This window comes from Etheostoma cragini, chromosome 16 (assembly GCF_013103735.1).
Source record: "Etheostoma cragini isolate CJK2018 chromosome 16, CSU_Ecrag_1.0, whole genome shotgun sequence".
NCBI lineage: Eukaryota > Metazoa > Chordata > Actinopteri > Perciformes > Percidae > Etheostoma > Etheostoma cragini.
The window spans coordinates 20156119-20178227 of record NC_048422.1 but is presented as its reverse complement, the minus strand read 5'-3'; the positions used below and the strand labels follow the sequence as shown (position 1 = coordinate 20178227).

Here is a 22109-nt window from a genome sequence, read left to right as displayed (position 1 = left end):
AAACACAAAGAAAAGTAGGGTTGCCTACAACTTAGCAGGCTATCCATGCTGGGGGTGTGTTTAATGGAACATCTGCCGAGGGCGGTGACCTTTTTGAACCCTATCCACCACCACCACATCCTATACCCCCCCCCCCATGTCCCTTCAGCATTCACATCAGTTCAAACGCACAAGGAATAGCGAGGGAACAGTGACATTACTAAAGGCTTTATTGGACAACCCTGCAGTGACACCCCCCACAAACTCTCTTGTTTCCTTCTCTTGCCTGTGCGCGCGCAAGAGCAGCTGTCATTGGGTCGAAAGCGGGTGCTCGCGCGTTGCATACAGCGAGACTACCCTGTTTGAAGATTACGCTATGCTGCAGCTCTTGGCCATATTGTAGCCTATCAGACAGGATGAGACGTTGATATAAAAAAAAAAAAAACTAGCATAGGAGCACTTTTTTTTTTTTCACACAGAACACGGTCGTCGTTGACAGGCGAATATCACGTCTGCCGCTGTATGTGCTAAAAACACCTCGAACGAGTTGTGGCTTATTCAGAGGACATCGTACTGAAACCATGAGCTGGGGGTCAGAGCTATGGGTGAGTCTCCTGTGCACTTGTATCTTGGGCTAACGGCTTTTTCTTTTATTATCGAGCCTGTGTTTATCGAGCCAGGCTCAAAATAAACGTGCTGGGTGACGAACCGTAGCGGCTCCATGTTTTAGCCGTTAAAACGATGCTTTGTGGACGTTCAGCCTCTGCGACCATAGCCAGCTAATTTGTAGCGATAATCACAGAAGCTTATGTAGCTAGGCTATTTATTTATATTTGCTTGCATTACATGTCGTTGCCACATCCAGTGTTACACGGTGTAGTTGGCAAGGAGGCATTCGTAAAATTCCGAGCTCGCTAACCATCCATTTTAGTTAACATTTGAGCATTTGAAAGCACGCTTTGCACACACACACACACACCCCCTCGCATTATAACATAGCTTATTCCTGCGGTGCCAAGTTGTTGAGATTGTTCATGTAGCAGTTGTTTTTTTTTGTAACGGTTTTATAAAGATATGCAAATTATGACATGGAATTTCACAGGCTGTATCATCACTGTCGGTAGAGGAAGTAACGTTTGATGAGTTCTCTTATTTATCAGCACACAAAAGAGTACTAAAGCGTTATAAACAGGGTGAATAGCAGCTGGTTAGCAATAGCAAGTGGTGAATAGCAATTCACAAGCTATTGCACTTAAATAGCCTAGCAATTAAATGCATTTAATTAGCTTGCTGATTTCTTATATTTATTCATAAAAAACAACAGGATGAGAAAACTGAGACATGGCTTCATGACAAGAATCTTGTAGTTATAATTTGAAATTGTATCCACAACCTTAAATCTGGAGCATGTAGGCTATTTTGCACACAGGAAATGATTGGTTAGTCTTAAATTGATTTGACTGAGTACCAGGTCTCTGGAGTTGTATCCTTACACACTTGTCACAAAATCAGGGGGACCTACGATGACCTGATATCCTATGAATGTTTGATTTGGTTCATCAGGCATTCTTAATGAGCAACATTAGAAGACAGAGTAGAAGCCCAGAGACTTTGTAACAATACATTCCTTTGCAATGATGTCACTTTTCACTGAAGTAAGCCTTTTTACAACCAAGTGGTAGCCCTTATCAAGCCAGCCGGTTACTGTACCAGTGGCATTCCCCACAATCAGACTAACTTGCTATGTTTCCATCCACTTGTCAACTGAATTATCTGAAGTCCACGCAGCATTTGACAATGTTTTTCTTGACATTTCTTTTGACACAGACACGGTGCTGCCGCCAAATACCCTCGGGAAGGAAATTGTTTTGGTGGAACATGTGTACTTTCAAAAGTTGTGCAGCAGAAAACTCATATTGGACAGATAGTCTAGCTAGCTGTCTGGATTTACTCTGCAGAGATTGGAGGTTAACCATAGTCCTCATGAATCCACCGGAGTTTATAATTCCAAAACAAAGAAAGCAGAACAAACATCTGGTCTAAAAGAGACATCCGGCAGAATTTTTGGCGCCAACGTAGCAATCCCCAAAGTGGGGCGCCGTGTTTATAGACTATTTTCCATTCAATGGCTTTAAGGTGAATGAAATCCTCTGTGTAATGACATCACATGCTGTTTTGCGATCAAATTGGTATATTGATAGATTTGAGACATTTTAAGGTGTTTCCATTCATTTTGGCACTGAATTGCTTTAGCAAACATTTGCGAACAAAGTTTTGCTAGCCAAAATGGTTTTAATAAGACCTTTTTCACATTTTGACTAGTCATAGTAGTAAAAGCACAGCTGAAATTGATAACCTTAACGATGGCTCAATTCCAGCTAGTTCAGTGAGTCAGCATGTACACCACCAGGGCCTCTCCTAAGTAGAATGCAGCCATCATTAATGGTTTTAAGTACACCTGTGATTTTCCTACTATGACATGTCAACAAGTCTGCTGTGAAAAAGGTCTATAGTGTGAAAGAAATTAGCTGTTATATTTCGCTCGTGAATTAAATTGAAAAAGTCTCTCGTTTCCTCCCACTACAGCATGGAAACAACGAAGATTACAGGACTGCGTCAAACTATTTTTACAACTTGATAATAAGCAGCTGTGCTGAAGGAATTCCTGTTGTTAAGGTTTTGTTTCAGTGGCTCTTGTTATTCATTTGGTTGGGGAAATGATCCACTGTCATTCTGCTGTCTGTGTGCTGACAAACTGCCTGGAAGAGGTGCTGGCATGTTGTTGCGGGATTCACTGCATATTTAGTTTAAATGGTGGTATGTTTATTGTGTGTGTGTGTGTGTGTGTGTGTGTGTCAGTACAAACATGCATGTGTGTATGCTTGCAAGTTACTACATGGAGTTTGCATTTGAACCTGCAGGAAGGGTCACATTTTATTGACTTAAAGTCACGATTTGTAGGCATACAATTCTGCTAAACACCTGATCACAATACTGCAATGTGGAGCACTTTTCTTCTACAATGAAACTGCAGACTAATGTCAATATTGTGAGTCGGGCCCCAACAAAGAGGCCTGAAGATAGATTCAGGGATGTGTTTTCCTTTCTAAGAAAAAAAGGAAGGGGGGCACTCCCCTGAATTCTCCACTAATTTACCTGGTGCAAAGTTCACAGAAAAAAACACTAGTACTTCACATTCTTGCGTTTTCCCAGTGACGTCAGTGTATTTTTACTTTGCTACTGCAATGCTTGACCGAGAAACGAGAAAAGTCATGCAAAGTGGACATAGCCTGGAGACATTTTACAGGCTTTCATGTGTACCTTCAGTCTGGAAAACATTTGAAAGTTTTTAAGCAGAGACCGAGCTATTGCAGAGAATAATGTATTACAACCAGATGCTCGCTGAATGGAATCCAGACACTTGTTCCTTTAATCTTCGTCCATGCAACAGGGCAGCAGACCACAGCCATACTCTACAGGTGGCTGTTGCCACTGGAGAAAATAAGCACACCGCTTATTTTCTTGTTGTCCAAAACCAGATCAAACAGCAAAACATAAAGTAACAACAGCGCTGTTGCTGTGGCAACACTTTAATGCAGAGCAAGGGCAGGATGTTGTGGTTTAACCTAGAAGTAGCTTGTGGGGCTGCAACTAACGATATTTGGTTGATAAAGTGATTTCGCCAATGAAATTTCAAAAGAAATGTGAAAAAGGCTCATCAAAATTATCTAGAGTCCATGATGAGTAATTCAACAGATTTGGTTTTTGTAAAACTGATACCTCAAATCAAGCAATCTGATTGGTTCAAAGCCGCTGTTTGTAGGATTGGGCAGTGAGAACGTGTTTTTAAAAATTACAATTCGAATGGAATTGTTTTTTAATTGGAATTGTTTGGAAACATTTGTTTTTGAATCTGATCAAATTTAACAGGTGCAAGTTTTGGTTTCCGTAGCGACCACCGTACTTCCTGGTGCTTGTTCTGTTGCAGCCACAGAGCACAGTAAGCGGCGCTTTAAAGTACGGCTTTATTTTACATTGAAGGCCTGGTAAAACTGTAAACCACCATTGAATCAAAATAAAATGTTCCCCTTATCTGTGAAATAAGCACATGACCCGTTTCAAATCCACCCCTCAAAGAATCGAGAATCGATAATTACTGGAATCATGAGGAAGAATTGGGATCGGAATCTGAATTGTTAAAATCCAATCGATGCCCAACCCTAGCGGTATGTGGTTATCAAACGTCTAATTCCTTTATACAAAAAGTAGAACTCTTTACGTTATCAGATAGTTAAGGCAGATAAGACAGGAAGGGGGGGGGGGGATTGACACACAGCAAAAGGCTGCCAGTTGGATTGGAACCCAGGCCGCTGCCAAGGACTCAGCCTACGTGGGACGCACCCTCTACCAGCGTGCGTTAAATTTGGAATATTTTCACTCCCTTACCCTTCTGTCAGACAACCCTTTCCAACAGCGAAATGAGGCCCTTATCTATGATATTTGTCAAAGCCACCAGCCGACATTGACAAAACAGTCATTTTACCTTGCAGAGGAGCTGCTGTTTGACTGCTGTCTCGATCGGTTATTAGTTTGTGTTATTGTGTGACTGTCGTGGGCTATGTTTTCATTGTCAAACTTACTGTCCAAAACCCCAAAAATATAAGTGTAGAAGTTAAAAAATGAGGCTAGATGGTGCAACATGACGGATGAAAGATGAGGCACCACATGCACCACCCATGCATTTTATCATGCTCATCCTGTTCCGCACTGTGAACAGGAAGATGAATGATGTTTCAGGAAGTGAAGTTACAGTTGAGCAGGGTTTCTCAACCTCTCACTAACACAACTGCTTTGGTTGAGGTATTGCAAACGGGCCTTGCTGTGATATGCAACATTTCTGGTTCATAAAGTGATAAGCATAGAACTTTATTTTAATAAATACCTGTTGGGGAGGTTGTCACTGAAAAGGCTGTTGTTTAGGCTTTGTGCATCCGCATGAATAAAGCACCGCAGTCAGTTGATAGATTCCAAAATGCTGAATGCCTTTGGTGCAACATCATAGCACTGATTATAGTCTTCACCGTCCACCTAAAGACAGACTCTGGGAATGTATGGAAATTATGATCACTGGCCCGTCCTTGTAGCATTACCAACAAGTTAAACAACAACAACAACAACAACAAAAGTGTTTGCTTAAGGAGACTCTTATGCTGCAGAGGAGAGTCCAGCTCTTTGAATCACCTGCAAACATTTAAGGCAATAAACCTCAGTGTGTGTGTGTGTATATATATATATATATATATATATATATATATATATATATATATATATATATATATATATATATATATATATATATATAGTAATATCGTAATATGGCATAAGTGTTGTCTTTTCCTGGGTTTAAAGGCTGCATTACAGTAAAGTTGTCACCAGAGTGTTGTAGCTATTCTATTATTTTCTCTAAATCATACAGCCCAGTAATACCTATATTTTAATATATGACAGAGTTGCATTGCATAGTAATGAAATGTAATGGAAGATGACAAAGTGTTGGTCAAAGTCTTGGGAAATGGAAGTTGTTTTCTCTTTGTACTAACAGAGAATGAAGTAAATGTCTCAGCGTCACATGAATGCATGCACAGTAAGGTCCCCGGACCCCTTCCAAAAGAGGCACTATGTAAAAAACGCAACCAAAGGAACAAGGAAGTCAAACTGAGGGAAAACATGTGACTGGTTCTCAACACAACAGGGGTCAGAAAAAATTAAAATTAAATCATAAACAACTGTTTTATTCGTTCAAAATCAAGTGGTGCTTGTTGTGAAAGTTTGAAGAAAGGTAAATTGCAACCACTGGCACTGCTGGTCTTTCAAACAGTGCCCTTAGTTTCCTTTGTTTATCAACACTGATTCCAGGACAGGTTTGAAAAAAACACCACAATTGAACTGAGCTTGTTGCTTTGGCGACTTTTTATAGTAAATAATTGCTGTCAATCAAAAGGAGATGCAGCCTTTTGACGGACCCTCCAGTCATCACGCAGAAGCCCAGCGTCCAGGCCAGCCCACTCCTCCATTGACCCCCAGTGACGCTGAGCGTCCGTGGGCAGGAACACAATCGCAGCATTTATTTAACAACCGTCTAGTTTCAAAGCACAAAGCAAAAACTGTTTAAAGCAGCCCCATTGAAGTCCATGGACGCTAGGCTTCAACAGAGAAATGTACTGTGACGCTACGGGAATGTATGAGAAGGAAATTGAGTCAGCGGATTCTGAAAAAACTTGTCTTTGAAATTAATGTGTTCTAACTCATTTTTAGTCCATAAAATGTTAACACAATAGTACATGTTTGATCATTACATTTTAGGGCAAGCTGAGCATCCCTTGCAGAAATAAAGAAAGCGCCACTGATCGCAACATCTTCGAAGTATTGCCTCTTGGGGCTTGGGTGTCAGAGCTAGATCCGGGACTCTAAGCAGCAGAGGTGCTATTACCCAGGTCAACGTTATTTTGCCAAAGGGAGATCAAACAGACAGGTGACTAGATATTAGCAGTACATAGTAGCTTAAAAAAAAAAAAAAACAGGTTATATATTCTCCCCTGGCTTAGACCTTAAACGTTTCACTTCTCCAGTGGGTTAGCTTGGGAACTGGAAGTAACCTACTTTTCTCACAGTTACATACAGTAGCCCGCTCTTAATAATCTGTAGGATTGTGTCCTGTCACACAACTATTGATGAGGCAACATGGACAAGGCTGAAACTCTTTTGAAAGAGCAGCAGCTTAAGGTAAGTGGAACTGCACTGGGGTCGTTGCATTGGCTTTAAACTAGTGGGCGAATTGGCCCATGTGTGATCCTCGACTAAACCATGCTTTGCCAGTTACATGATTGAAATGGTGCGTTACTTTGTTTATTCAGTGTCAGTTGAGGCTTGAATATCTGTCTTGCCATTGGGGACAGCTTGACAGATGTTTGTCTAGCATTTTTAATTGTAGGCACTCGCCTATCTGTAAGCCATCGCCCCTCATGTAATTGAGAAGGGAAAGTGGTATTGTCTGGAGAGGCCTTTTAAATAGTTTCCTCTTATGTCATTAAGTGGTGCTCCAGACTTTGCCAGAGGGACACAGACTGCAATGTCCAATCAAAACCTCATGGTCTTGTTTTGGGGAATTTCAGTCATGCATTCACAGCAGTGAGATCTCAGGGCGGATCTCCTGGTAGTGTTACTAAGAGGCTGAAACCTGGTGTTAGACTGCGATTTCCTGTCTTTTCTGCTTTTGTATTTCATCTTATCTTAGACTCCCCCAGGGTCCAGCCTCATCCCCTGCTGTCCCCCTGCACTTCCAGGACTGAAACCTGAGCTAGGTTGTTTCCTTCTGTCAGTGGGCTGAAGTAAAGGGGGGGGGTCCAGAGACTGAAACCTTTGGCAGACGACAACAGACATCCTTTCACCCACCAATCTTATAATTATAGCCACCCACCTGCTGACTCAGTGATACCACCCTGAGCCCATTTTCTCTTTAGGTCTTTCTTTGCATGACAGTAAAATAGTGATGAATGGATCCACATCTGATCTGTAGGGCTCAGTCTGCACCCTGGGGAGCGTGAAGATGTAAGAAAGGAGGATAGGAAAGGGGGGCGGTATTCAAATGGAATAGGGTCACCTTCATATATGTAAGACATGCAGATAAATGACAAAAAAATACGCATTTCCATTTCATCTTTGGTAAAACACACATACGTAGATGTATCTTCGATTTTGTGTAACATATTTTTAAACCTTTACATCATGGCAATTAGTATTTCTGTTTACCTAAGCTGCATCCAATTGATCATCTTTGAGATTTCTATTTAGAGCCGCAACAATTTAAGTGATTACTCAATTGTTCTATGAATAGACAACATAATATTAACCTGTAATTCTTTTTTATATTCGATTTATCCTTGAAGTAATTTTTTTTTTAAGCTTACACTGTTGTAAATTGAGTAAATAATAATACAAAAAGACATCTCCAGGAAATTGTGCATTTCCACTGTTTTTGTTGTTCTGATTAACATACAAAACATACTATTCACAACGTGAACATATCCGCCCCCACGCCTTCACCACCAACCCAAACAAAAAACAAGAATAGATGACTCAGTAAATAACCATACAATCAAATAATAACAAAATAGAAAATAGGCTGCAAACCATCTAAACATATGTTTAAATGACAATCCACTGTTTAAAAAAAAATGTTTTAGACCCTAAATAATTAATTAAGACGTTCTGTCTTAGGCTTTTTCTAAACAAGAGGGGTAGTCATTCCCCTTCCTCAGAGCTAATAGCAGGGCGGGGTCCGAGCCATTTTGTCGTCTTTTCCATGAAACGGTGACTCAATCCTTCCTGTCAAAGACTGTTGCAGCCTCTAATCTGTAAAGTCAGCCTCTAATCACCGCTGCGACAGTGGAAATTATATTGCTGTTGGGTCGTAGTCTCATGAGCTCTGACATATTGTCACCTGAGCCTCATGGCCTTCCATGTTCTCCTAATTGCTGCCATATTGTACTACAGACTGTGTCATTTGTTCTTGAGGCTGTTACAGCGTTGTCAGACTAATGGACTAGCACAAGCACAGAGATTACCTGCACTGTTTTACAACCTTTACGGTGGAGGATGAACAAAGGGCTACAACCTCTTTTCTCTGCAACTTCTTTATTGAAACCATAAATGCTTTTAAGCCTAAGTGTACCTAATTGTCAAGGTACAGTGTGTAGCTTATATTCAAATAGTGGAATAGTGTGCATAGAATGACACAAGTATTCAGTAAAAAGAGCAATATCAGGTGGCATTCAAAATAGGTCTCATGATTTAAAATAATTTGATCTTAATCCATGTAATTGTTTTACCAAATTTACAAACCTGAGTGTAAAAAGTGTTTATAAATTGTAACTTAGTGCTCAGGATTCATAGCCTGCCACCACCCTCCTACGTACTGATGCTCAATTTTCCTTTCCCTTCTGTACACCGTCTGGGTTTGCGGTATATTCTTGGGTTTTCTCCAGCCAAAACTTTACCTGTGATGAATGATGAATGATGACGTGGAGGTTGTGCGCTAGTTTGAGTTGTAGTTCCGTAATGGCGGCGGAGAAAGATAAGAGCGAAGACATTCGGTCCGTTGTGGCAACAACGCTGACGAATATCCAGAAGAAAAGTTTGAGTTTCCAGCCCGCTCCATCAGTGGGGAAGGAGTTGGCTAAGGCGAAATGCTAGCAATGCTAAGTTGACATCATGACCAAACGTTAGCGACTGGTTATGGAGATCCAGAGTGGCTCTGGGTAGATCCAACAATTTTAAACTTAAACAGAGTACCCGCCTTCAAGGAAGTTAACACAAGCCAGACTCTCTGTACAAATGAAATGTATGAGACTCCTGCCAGGACCAGGCTACAGGATTCACACATATAAGAAACAATCTAATATCTTAAGCTACATTGAATGCGAAAGCTTTTGCTTTGGGATTGTTGTTGTTTCTTCCGAATTTTTTGGAGCTGGCACAACGCTGTGAATACGTCAATCTACCTTCAGCTGTTATCAGAGGACGCAGGCGAGGGAGACAAGAAATCAAAACAGAAACTCACAAAATAAAACTGCAAACACGCTCATTCACAGTCATTAAGTTGTTTACTGTACAGTGTATCTGTAGTTTTAATTTAAAAGAAATGTAGCCCCTCGATAATACATTTCTGTGTAAAAGGGCCAAACACCTGGCGTAAAAAATATAAATAGAAGACTGTCCTATTTTTACGGTTGTAAAGCAGATCTCCGCGGACCACACACTCACACCACTACACGCAGGTCTCGTGTGGTAGTGGAAGCGTAGTTTTGGATTTTGTAATGTCCGCTCCGCTTACGGTACACGCGCAGTGTGGCCAGCCCATAAGAAACATTCTGTGTGCATTGGACTGAATGCTAGGAGGATTTTCATTTGATCTTATTGGTACAGATTTGACCTCTGGAGTGTTTTTTTGCAGTCCGTGTTTATTATTCCCAAAAAAAAGCTAGCAAACACACCAACTGTATACTTAAAGATGCTAATATAATTTGTATGGACTCAGTTCTCCATCTGTCCTGTTTTGTGATCATGAAGGCCCAGAAACAGTGGGATTTGCTGCTTGTGGAACAGTAGTGGTCTGTTATTGTTCTTCCTGAAATCTTTTCATTTGGAAGGGATACCAGACTTTGTAGACTTTGTCGGTACCATGTTGAACCCTTATAGTAGTTACTTTACGACTGCATAATGTGAAATGATTCAAAGCCATGATGACAACTGGCTCATGCAGTTACCACACACATGTCCCCCACACTGCATGAAAATATTCTAACTGCTGGGAGAAATGTCCAGCCCACTCTCGCCTTCCTTAACATTTCCTCATTTGTGTTTTTTTTCTCCTTCTCTCTGCTTTCATCACACTGACTCATGTACTTTCCACTCTCCTGTTATTGCCTTTGTTAGACTGATGTTAATGGAAACCGATCATGTGTGATACTTCAAAACTAAGAACGAGTTTGTTCTTGGTTTCTTAGTTTAGATTTGTCCTCATACGGTGGGAGAATTAACCTCACATTTTTGTGATTATTGAGAGGCTGTGTGGGCGTGAGGAGGCTTCCTGGCAAGATAGTACATCATTGTGGTCTGTTAATGCTCGTGATCCCGCAGGATGCTTTGTCAAAAGCTTTTTGCTTTAGCAGGAATATCTTTTTTCATTCAGGAGTTATTTATAATAGGGCTGAATGTGGGGCGCTGTGGACATTTATTAGTGTGCATGATGCCAGACAGAGAGGGTGGAGGGCGTTGATTGTATTACTAAATAGGTTAGGCACTAAATGACATGTGAAAAAAAAAATCAAGCACTTGCTCTAGCGGGCGGTGACTTCATTCAATAACAGAGATGGTCTTACAAACTTAATAACTTTACATCTTTCCAAGTGGGTGTTACCCCCTGGTGTGCTGCACATAGCATAGAAACAGATGGGAGCTTACAGATGCATTAAACACAGTGAGATTTCTGAGTCTTTCTAAGTTGGATTTTCTGCTTGCCGTGCCAGGCATTTTCTAAAGAAGGGCCATCTTCACTCAAATCCTGAGATGAGACATGTCAGGGTGGAGTGAAAGTGCTGCCATGCAATTCAGAGAAATTGATAAACTGTTTGTACAGCCAGCAAAGACGGACCACCAATATTTGATGATGATCATTTTGATGATGAAGTGTAAGTACTTGTGTACACCAAGTCCTCTGAGCCCCCACAGAAATAAAGGACTGTAGATACTCTAGCGTCAGCGTAAAACTGCTCGTTATTTGCAAGAAGGAATAAAGCTCAAATCTCAAACTCCCTGTGGGCTGTTAGCAGGTTAACATGTTGGCTTTTTCATCTAATAGAATTAAAGAAGCTGAGGAACTCGAATAGCAGATACAGGAGATGTTGTAGGGGATCTGACATAATGTCTTCCATCTGTACAGCCTAACGTTCAGGCAGTGATTCCTGTGTTTTCTTACTCTACAAAGCAATATACTTTAGAGGGAATTAAGCTAATGTGAATGAGGGAATGCTCATTTTACCATAGATTTGCCCAGTACACTGTTAACCACAACATAACCACAGCAGCTACAGTGTGTGTCTATCTTGTGCTACCACCATCAGACCATTCCAGCGAAATACAATGCTCTGGGTAAAAATAACAACCCCGCTCAAGGGCTGTACTAGCCATACTTGTCTGCATTACTTTTATCTTGTCTTATGACACCTTTCTGCAGTATCAGAGTTGAATTAGTAAGTCGAGAAATACTACAGAAGGGAAATGCATCAGCAACACAGACGAGTACAACACTCTTCTTTTACCTGGAGAGGTAAGCAAATGATCTGGGACTCGAGAGAGAGAAATGCAACACATGGTTGGCACATAGCCAAATGGAGTGATTTGATCCTTCAAGGGAGACATTTGACTTTTGTCATCTGAAGCTAAGCTATTAAACTGTAGCTGTAGTGAGTAAAGAGCCATTGCAAGATGAGGCGCCTTTCAAGACGCTGACAGAAAATAAACGGCAGCACGTCACACAGATCTATTTATGAACTGAAACTATGAGTGAGACACAGTTGGGTCTAGGTGTAAAACGCATATATGTTTAATCTAATCTCTCATTTACTACCGTCGTGTTTGTCTGCAGACTTTATTGCATGCTAGTGCTGTTTGTTTGTATGTTATTTCCCCCGTCCCGACCCCCCCACCACCACCTGAATGTTAAGTTCCTACACTATGATGAAATTCAAAGACTCACCTAGCATTCAAAAGGGTACTATTTTGCAAGAAAACATGTAGTTATGTTCATATTATGGTTGTTCTTTAGCAGAAAAAGGTCTACATTAGACATGTAATGGCAGCACATAGCTTGAGTGCCATGGCCAGGGACTCACCTGAGCCATGTATAGCATGGTAGTGGACAGCTGAGCAGGGCCGTCATTTACAGTAACACTGAAGTCAGTGTTAAATCATCACTTCTGCCTCGTAACACGTTTCATGTGTTACATGTATATGTATATGTACGGATCAGTGACAACATGATGTGGCCCAACTGATCATTTAGGCTGATATCGCTCTCTGGGACGTTTAAAAAGAAAATCAGAAAACAATATTTTGGCCAGTAGTCATTTGTTTTTAACATAGCCAGACAATGTTGGTATGGATCCCTTAGAATTAGTTAAATAAAAGTAAAGAATTGTGACCAACTATACACAAGGGGCTTTACAATCTATTCCAAATCCAGATCCATGTATTACAAAAAGCAGATCCATCTGTTCCATTATATGAATTGATTTCTCCCATCAATTCTGCACTTGTTTTAGCCGTTAACATCTATATACTGTTATCAAGTTCACGGGCTATGAGATGACCTCAGACAAATCTGGATTACCTCCAACTCGTTCACTGGATGAACAAGCCAATAGCTTGCTATGTTGCAGCAGTTTAGTATATAAAGTTATATATACAGTATATATATATATATATATATATATATATAAATGTTTTCTTAAGGCAGAAAGAATGTGTTATATAAGATTTAAAGAGCCTTATCCTCTAAAAAGTACAAAAACAGCTCAACAAGAACAATGGCTAATGTGTGTTTGCTGGCCTAGCAGGGATAATCCACAGAACAGCAGCTTCCTATTGGGTGGTTAAGGTAGTTAGAAGGGAGCTGGAGTAATCAGATTAATGACTACGTCATTAAATCAAGTTCTGTGCTGGTTACAACAGTTCTGTTGTTCCCTCACATTGTACTTTTTTGTTTCTGTCTGCATTGGGTGTACTTTTATTGATGAATATATTCTTTGATTACCAGGATATATGATGTATTTGGATTCAATCTGTGCCATACTATATGCAGAATCCTAAATCCTGCTTTGCTTGACAAAGATTTGTTCCTCTACCGTATTCCCCTCCTTTAAGATGGATTAACTTCGTTCGGGGCTCTTTTCTTTTCTTTGTTGTCTTGTGAAAACCGTGACCATGTTGCGCCGAAGAAGTGAGTTTTTTGTTTTCATGGACAGTGTTCGTTCCTCGAAATCGGAAACGGACGAGCAAAAGGAAGAGCACCAGCTGAGCCCTTTTGAAGAGTATCTGCAGGTGCTACTGCAGATGAAGTTGGCAAGTGCTGTAAGTTTACAGAGATGTAAAATGATCCTTGCATAAATATTCTTTCCAAATCAATTTCCATTTAATTCACCAATTAGACAAAAAAAGTAATTGTTAAATCAGTTTATAGGAATTTTACAAGGTCAGGGCCTAAATGAATGCTGCAATTAAAAGTTTGTTTTTGAATCCATGAATGAGTTGACCACACTTCCGGTCACTATGACTCAACTGAGAGGAAGCAATTTCCTGTAGCCTAACCAATGCAACAAGGTCTGGCGTGTCTTACCGACTGAGTAAATTATTCGTACGTGATACTGTTAAGTGACATGGACATAGGCAGAGGGACTAAATAGCAATTGTCGTCATGCAAAAGCAGGCACAAAGAGGACATGTTTTATTAGCACAGAAGCATAATACACGTGTGCGTGCATACACTAACACATTCTCAAATCTTTAAACTGGCAGAGGCGTTTCTATAAATATCTGCATGGCATGCAAACAAGAGCTCTTACACATAAGGTCACTCACTGCCCCAAACAGCTGCTCGTATTTTGCAGAACGTTGGTGTGTACATGTGTGTATTTTTTTGAGGGCATGTGTTTGTGTTCTTTCAGAGTAGTATTTTGCATAGGTAGTCAGGCAGTGAATGACTAGACCTTTACAGTGATAGTGAAAGTCTCTATGCAAATATCAGCTCGGTTATTAGTGACTGAATCAAAAATGGAAAACATTATCTTATGCAGTAGGGCTGGGCAATATATCAATATTATATTGATATCGTGGTATGAGACTAGATGTCACCTATTGTTGATTTTGGATATTGTAATATCGTGATAAGACATACGTGTTGTCTTTTCCTGGTTTTAAAGACTGCATTACAGTCAATTGGAGGGATTTTCTGAAGTTACCAGTGTGTTCTAGTTGTTCTATTATTTGCCTTTTTCCCACCTAGTCATATTGAGGTATTTGGTCGAGAATATCGAGATATCAGATTTTTCATATCGTCCAGCCCTACTATGCAACAAGATATAGATGTTTTGCATTGCTGCATTAACTTATTTTGACAGAAGTGTACATTGTCTTAGCCTTTGTTTGCATGCATGTGTTAAATTGTCATTTAGGGTGGGTGGGCAGGGTGCTAATAAACCCTTCTCAACCCTTTGCAACCCAATGAAAAATAGCTTAGGGCAACTTTTCAGTAAAGCACATGATCATCAGTCTTTGTTTAAGCGTGTGCACGAGCGTCGTGTGTGTGAGGCTACTGTCCCTTTTCCTCTCTGCCACAGGGGTTACACTGGGCAATGGACACATTGTTCCTCCCCGCTTCCTTGGACAAAGTGCGGCGTGTGTATGAGAGAGGGTTTGGCATCTCCCTTTAAATATTTGTTCTCGCTGCTGGACGCCCACCGTCGCGAGACACAGTGAAGCGCTGCATTGACTCACGGACCACCGTAGATTTCAGTGGCTCTGCTTTAATGAGCGTCTCTGAGTCATCTCTCTGGTGTGTCTGCTATGGCCAGTAAGAGGTAAAAGGCTTTGGATAATTACTACAGCAACTCCAGAGCATTGCAAATTTTCAGCCGCTTTGCTTAATTCAATAAGACAGGGCTATTTTTGCTAGAACAATTGGGCTAATTGTTTATTATTTGAATTGGCAGGACCCTCACTGCCTAAAGACCACTTTTGGATGAATGCAGTTTTCTCCTCACCCTTCTCATTCTTGCTGCAGTTCGGAGTTTGTCAACTAACAAGGCTCCTGTAATAACTCATTCAGCTTTATTGTAATGATTCTAATAGACAAAAGCATAAAAAACACTCCTAAACCACCTTCTGTCTTGTTACCAATTAGACCAAATATTTTTAGGCATCACCCAATCATAACTTCCATCATAGTTTCAGTTTCTCTGATAATCACCAATTTTTTTGCAATCTTAAGCAATTAATGAGGTCAGTATGGGACATTGAGGTAAAGGCCTGCACGATTAATTATAAAATTGCAATCTTGATTCACCTGTTTGCGATTTAATTTTTCAATAACAGATTTATTTTTATGACTTTGGTTCTCATTTAATGTTACAAGCCGACTGCATTACAAACGCTACTACTTTATCTGTGAGTTTTAAACAGACTGTATATAATAGGTTTTAAAGCGCTCCCAAGCTCTTCAATGCTCTCCCTTCTCTTAATTGAAACCTCTATGGTTACAGGCTTGTGGTGATGCGCAATGTGCTACAGGTGCCATAATAAAATCTATGTTTGGTACTGACAATTTTTTGTCATGGTTCATGTGTGCAATAAACATTACACTTTGTGAGGAAAAAATCATGGCAGAGAATCGTAATATCAGTTCTAAACAAAAAAATTGGGATTAAGATTTTTCCCCGAATTGTTCATGCCGAGTGAGGTATGAGGGGTTTCAGCCAGTCTAGATGTTTTCATCACAAGCCCCTACCCACCAACCTAACCCACTGTTCCAGCTCAACACACTGAACCATTAAAAATAAAGACAAAAGCATCTAAAGGCCTCTTATCCCATTGTCCTTACAGCAGAACATCTGTCCAATCAGTCTCTGTGGATTCCTTCCCCCACCCCCCACACTCTGGTGTGGAATCTGCTTTTCTTTGTTACTCAACAGGTTTCCCGTCAGAGGGTATACATGTACGTCATACAGATACCACTGTGACACAATCTGAAAGCTTGAAGCCAAGTTTGGAAAGTTTGAAAGTTAGTAGTGAGAGCTTTTGGAAAGTTTTAAACATTTCTTTAGTCCTTCTACAAATGTTTTCAAACAGCTGCTTCCAGTTTTCATAGCTGCAAATTGTTATTGTTTTTTGTGTGTGTGGTTTAAGTCCTTGGAGGCAAACAGTTATATTCATCTGATTAATAATTTCATGAAAATAAAGCCACAATTATGTTTGGGGTCAGTTCATATGAAAATCTTGTACCCTTGTTTGTAGCACACCATTTACCCATCTATGAAATCTGTAAATGACATCCATCTGAAATCTGTAAACTATTACATTACCAATTAAATCAATGAGAGATCCATTCATCAAGAGCTTGTCTCTGTGGAACAAATAATGTTAACAAAAATATTGTAAAAGAACGTTAATACCATTTCTGGTTTTAAGAAAAAAGTTAGTTTTCTTGTTACTGGCGTCTTTTAGGGGGGAGGGGGTTGTTTTTTAATATCAAAACTATGTGTATTGGATTTGAGTGTTTTATTTTCACAGCTGATTTACATCTGCATTTCAATTTTTGTTTTTTTTTAACTTCTAAGTCAGCGATTTTCTGTTGTCTGTCCCTTCAGTCTACAAATGAAACACTCCCTTTTCCCTGTTCTTCCCTTGTGTTTTTAGCAGGATTGGGCATCGAGAACCGATTCCTACATGGAATCGTTTCAAAAATTATGATTCCATTGGAACCGTTTCTTTATTGCAATCGTTTAGAGGATTTAGTTTCAAATCCGAACATCTCTTCCCAATTTAATATGCGCTAGTTTTGGTTTACGAAACTGGAAACCACCATTAAATCAGAATAAACTTTCCTCTTATTTGTGAAAATAGGCATGTGACCCATTACAACTCCACCCAAAGAATTGGAATGGAGAATCAATAAGAAATGGAATCGATAGGAAGAATTGGAATTGGAATCAGAATTGTTGAAATCCAAACGGTGCCCAGCCCTAGCTGTGTTCCCAGGAGAGTTTTTTTAATGGAGGTTTTAAAAAGATTCTGCAGTCCTGTTATCACCAACCTTGCTGCAAAGTGGGTCAACTTTGTGTTTGGTAATCTAAAACTGGATCTGTCTGCTTTTAAAGGGTTTGATCTCATTGTCATGCCTTTTATCCTCCCTAAAACAGAGATAACCAAATTATTCTTATTTAGTGCACCATGAATCAACTTGCTTCTGTGGCTGACAGGTGCATTATTATATTATAACACCCATCAGTCCTTAGGAGATATGTGGGAAGGTCAGGGAAATTCCACATGCTCCATTTATTTCAGACCTTCCTTTGAATCCTACTCAGGAATTAAAAAATGACTGTGTTAGTCTGCACTAGACTCGCTGTGCAATTTATCTGAATTCTTATTAAGATTACAATTTCAGCTTCTAATTGACAAAAACAGAACAATCAGGGAAAACGATTATTTTGCACGTTTTGTTTGCAGGTAAACTCTTATATTTGCAACATCAAAAGTCCGTAAGAAATCGTGTTACATATTTGTGATTTCAACACTGAACACAATAATTGGGATTGTGATTGAACAGAGAGGAACAAGAAAACCTCTGTGTTGTGGGGATGCGGGTGCAAGTAAACAGGCCTTCAGTGTGTGGCTGATATTGAGGGATTTGATCTGGAATGGTAGCGTAATACATGTGCATTAGTTCCGATTAACTGGCAGTCTAATAAATTAAACTGCACCAGAATCTCCATCACCAGTTAGAAAGAGTTGGAGGTCAGGAGGCGGATCCTTAAACAAGCATTTATTTGTTTTCTTACAGCACATGGGCGAAGCCTACATATATTTAGTAACTGCTAAATGTCTCCTTTGTTCTCTGTTTGAACCTGTTTCCCATTTCCTGGATGATAAAAAACATATTTAGCTGCGCTGTTATATTTATTTTCTTTTATGTACTACCACAATAGCACATGCAGCACAGTGAGTGGGATTGGGTCCCGGAATAACAAGCAGAGTTGGGCTGGTTCGTTTCCTGAAGGGATCCCCCACTTATTCCCTCCTGTAGGAACAAGGTCAGGTGTCAGAGGCCGCAGATGACACGATGGAAGTTGAAGCAGGAGTTATTAGTCTTTAGTCAAGGGGCCATAGTAGGAGGTTTTACAACAACGCCTTTGCCGGTTTGAATTTGAGTCTAGTAAATGTTCAGCCAACTTTCACAGAATATTTGTGTAATTTGCATGCAATGTGCACACGTTTACTGAAGTAACTGGAAAGTGGATTCATTTTACATTCTTGAAACTTACCATGTTAAAATTGTTTCTTATGTACGAGCAACAATGCCAACTCACTTAAATCAAGTTGGAATGGCAGCAAGGAGACAACAAGACTGTATGCTAACGTCTGACACACCTTCACCAAATGGGTGGTTGTCTTTGATACTTGCCCCACACAGGTTCATCATTTATTAAGCAGCTCTTTCTCTCTGAGCTGGACCAAGCTGCCTTGCTGATGACTTTTCCATTTTACCCGAGCAACTTCTATCCCACTTATATTAGCAACGATTTATGTGCTCGGAATGACTCATCATGCTGCCTATCATAATCTTTTCTTCATATATATTTTATTATGTGGTAAAGTAAAGAGTTTATGAGGTCCCATTAACAGTAGGATAGTGCCCCCCCCACCCCCCAATTGAATCCCCTCTCAAGTAATCCCGCCTCTCCCGTCATTTCTCCTCCCCTCAGGTCCCCTCCCTCTGCTTTTCCACTCCCTCTCTCACTATCCTCCTCTAACATCCCACTTATTCCACCTTACGCCTGATGGAGCATTAAGCCTGAATGCTGTGGGCAGCCGTGGCCTCAGAGTCACTGTGTATGTGTGTGTAAAGGGGCACAGTGCTGCTTCGGTTCCTCCCCTGCTTTCTGGGATTTTTCCTCCTTCCAGAGAATTGAGAATTACTTGCTACAACTCTGGGAGCTGGGTCAGCGGGCATTGTTCCAAACCCAGACGCTAATCTGCTCTTGGTTCGCTTTGGATACATTAGAGATGGTCTTGTGGATGCATTCCCTAACCTAACCTTAGCCTTTTTTTGTCGTGCTGCGTTGGAGGGGGAGGAGAGGCGAGTTGGATGTATATTTTCTGGATTTGGATATTGCAAAAGGTTACATATTCCACACGGAGAAGCTGGATAAGATGGTGCCCCTGCAAAAAAGGGTAATTTGAGTTATGTGTGTGGAGGAGTGTGTGTTAAAGAGAGGAGGGCTTTCTGTGCATGTTGTGGCTGCAGTGACGTGTACTGATAGTTGTCTTAGTGCAGTTGGAATAATAGTATAATAATAGTAGGTAAGCTTGTGGTGGAACCTAGAAAAATAGGTGCCTTGAGGGCAGAGAAACAGAGGGAGAAAAAGAAATAAGAGTGATAGGGCTGAGAGGTTCACTCATTTCAATTGTTTGGTTTTATCTTGTCATTCTTGTGTTGAGTGGCTAGTTGATGAGTGCTTTCTCATTGAGACTAACTAACAATGCTGACTGGAAAGTCCCTCTCATTTTAAGTCCCCTATTGTTATCCTTGAGTGCTTTAATTGGAAGTTGTTTTTTGAGAGAGAGAGATTTTTTCACACTCACTAGCGTGACTTCAATAACGATATAATAGTGTATCGTTAGCATGCTCCAATTCTTATTAATAAGTCAGTCAAAGGTACCTTAAAGTGCTGCAGCATTAAGTGCAACTCTTGATCTCAACACAACCGCTTCCTGTGTGTGTGATATGAACGTGCTTTTAGTGCAGAGATGCTTCAAGCAGTCACAGAGTGCATTGTGTGGTTTGCTCAGAGAATCAGTTGGACCTTTTCGAGCCAACACTTCACATGCTTTAGTGTGTCGTGCTAGGGGAACTAAATTCTTAGCCTGACTCAGGGAGACTCCAGACATGGTTGAAGAGAGGATGGGGGACTGTTGGAGCCACACCAAGGTTGTTTTTATTATGGTTCATTTTTTAAAATGAATACCCACACTGCCGTTAGAAGAATGCTTGGAAGTAGCCATACGATAATCAGTAAAGATTATCTGTTGCGTGTGTGTGTGTGTGTGTGTTTGTTAATATCCCAGTTGAAATGCTCTCTGTTTTGAACTGATGATCTCAAGCCGTGACCTCAGCCAACTAGAAGCTCATTTTTTTCTCACAAGTCTTGAACAAAGCATGAATAATGAGTTCAGCCCCAACAGCTGTATTTGATTATTAGTAGTGTAGGCTGTTGTTGACTGTTTTTTTTTTTTTTTACTATGAATCAAACTATGATATGATGATATCAAGGCGAAACTCACTTGTCACATCTGCAACTTAAAATGACAGTGCCAGTCATTGTCCAGGCAGCGCATCCATTGAAGGTGTTAAATGTATACATTGTAGCGATGAGAGTAGGTCAGATGCTTGTGTTGGATTGGTAGCTTAGAATAAACACATTGAATGACACATACATATGCTGCCTGATTACTTCGGTTGAAGGGAGACCGATATTCCCACAACAAAAGAGTAAAAGTTGAATTTTTAGAAGATTACTAAGTGTACTAAATGTGTATAGGCTGTTCTCAAATACTAAGATGGATATATGGTGATATTAGACGTGAACTTGATTTACTGTGGCATTGAAGTCAGCATTAGTTCTTACGCTGTATACCATTCACATCTTCCCAGAGAGATGAGATAATCTTTAATCTAATTATTCTTCTCTTCCCTGTTTCTGTATCCTTGATACTGTTACTGTAGATTGCAATCTCCCATGTGTGAATGATTTGTTCATCACGTCTTCTTCTTTTCTGCAGGATCAGTTTGACAATTTGGAGAAGCATACACAGTGGGGGATCGATTTTGTGGAGAAGTACACCAAATTTGTCAAGGAGAGATCAGAGATTGAAAACAACTATGCAAAACAAATTAGGTGAGTACTCAAGCTGATTTATGATCCTTGTTCAGTGTTGTGATTCCGGGTGAGTTTTTTCCATCCAGGTTGCTTAGATAAAGAACCTCCCCCCTCCCCCATCTACAGCAGGATCTGACCTACTGAAGTATCCTTGAAACAGTAGACAGAATCCTTCCCCGCTTGTTATGTAGCTGACCGTGACCTCTGACCTCCCTCTGAAAGGGAAAACTGAAATAAAAATTCCTGTATGGAAAGCAGTACATTAGCAGTATAACATATATAAAATATAAAAACAACTAGGGTTGAAAATTAGACATGTACAGAAACGTTGATTAATGGGCGTTGTCCGTTTATAAATACAATGAATGATATATTAATAAGGATACTTGCTTTATGTGAGTGCAGATCTAAACATAGTGAAATGAAGAGGATGTATAATTCCTCCTTCATCTTCCTCTCTCTTTTTTTTTTGTTGCCGAAGAATCTTTTCTGTATCCTCTCTCGTGCATGCACAGTCTCTGCTGTTGCTAGCTTCTGCTTCAGGCTAGAGGAAGTCAGGTTGTGGGGGGATGGGGCGGAGCTTGTGTTTCCATAGAGACTAGTAGGTATCAGCATTATCAACCCCTGGTCTGACCCAGATTTCCTTTTTCCACTCCCACCACAAGTGTCGAGTCCGCTCCCTACAATTCTCCGTGTGCACGCACGCACGCACGCATGCACGCACACACACACACACACATACACACAGTTACAGTGCAGCCACTTATTTTCCAAGGCGGTGATTGAAGCATGAGCAATCTTGCACTGAGAGGATCCATCTCCTAAGTCCTTCTGCATCCCAACACAGTAGGAGACCCC

General features: G+C 40.4%; 1 protein-coding gene across 23 annotated transcripts in view; it reads left to right on the top strand.

Annotated features, from left to right (window-relative positions):
- Positions 1-262: 262 nt before the first annotated feature.
- Positions 263-22109, top strand: part of LOC117959272 (formin-binding protein 1) — a 59198-nt gene continuing 37351 nt past the window's right edge. For 6 of the 23 annotated variants that reach the window (XM_034896302.1, XM_034896299.1, XM_034896297.1 and 3 more), the window contains exons 1-2: positions 13296-13668; positions 21154-21269. In XM_034896302.1, the coding sequence (XP_034752193.1) occupies positions 13522-13668; positions 21154-21269 (263 nt within the window). In that variant the 5' untranslated portion in view covers positions 13296-13521. Of the gene's footprint in view, positions 585-6705; positions 6763-13295; positions 13669-19139; positions 19546-20096; positions 20303-21153; positions 21270-22109 lie in introns of those variants that run through there. The other 17 variants (XM_034896293.1, XM_034896310.1, XM_034896311.1 and 14 more) reach the window with 10 other exon arrangements.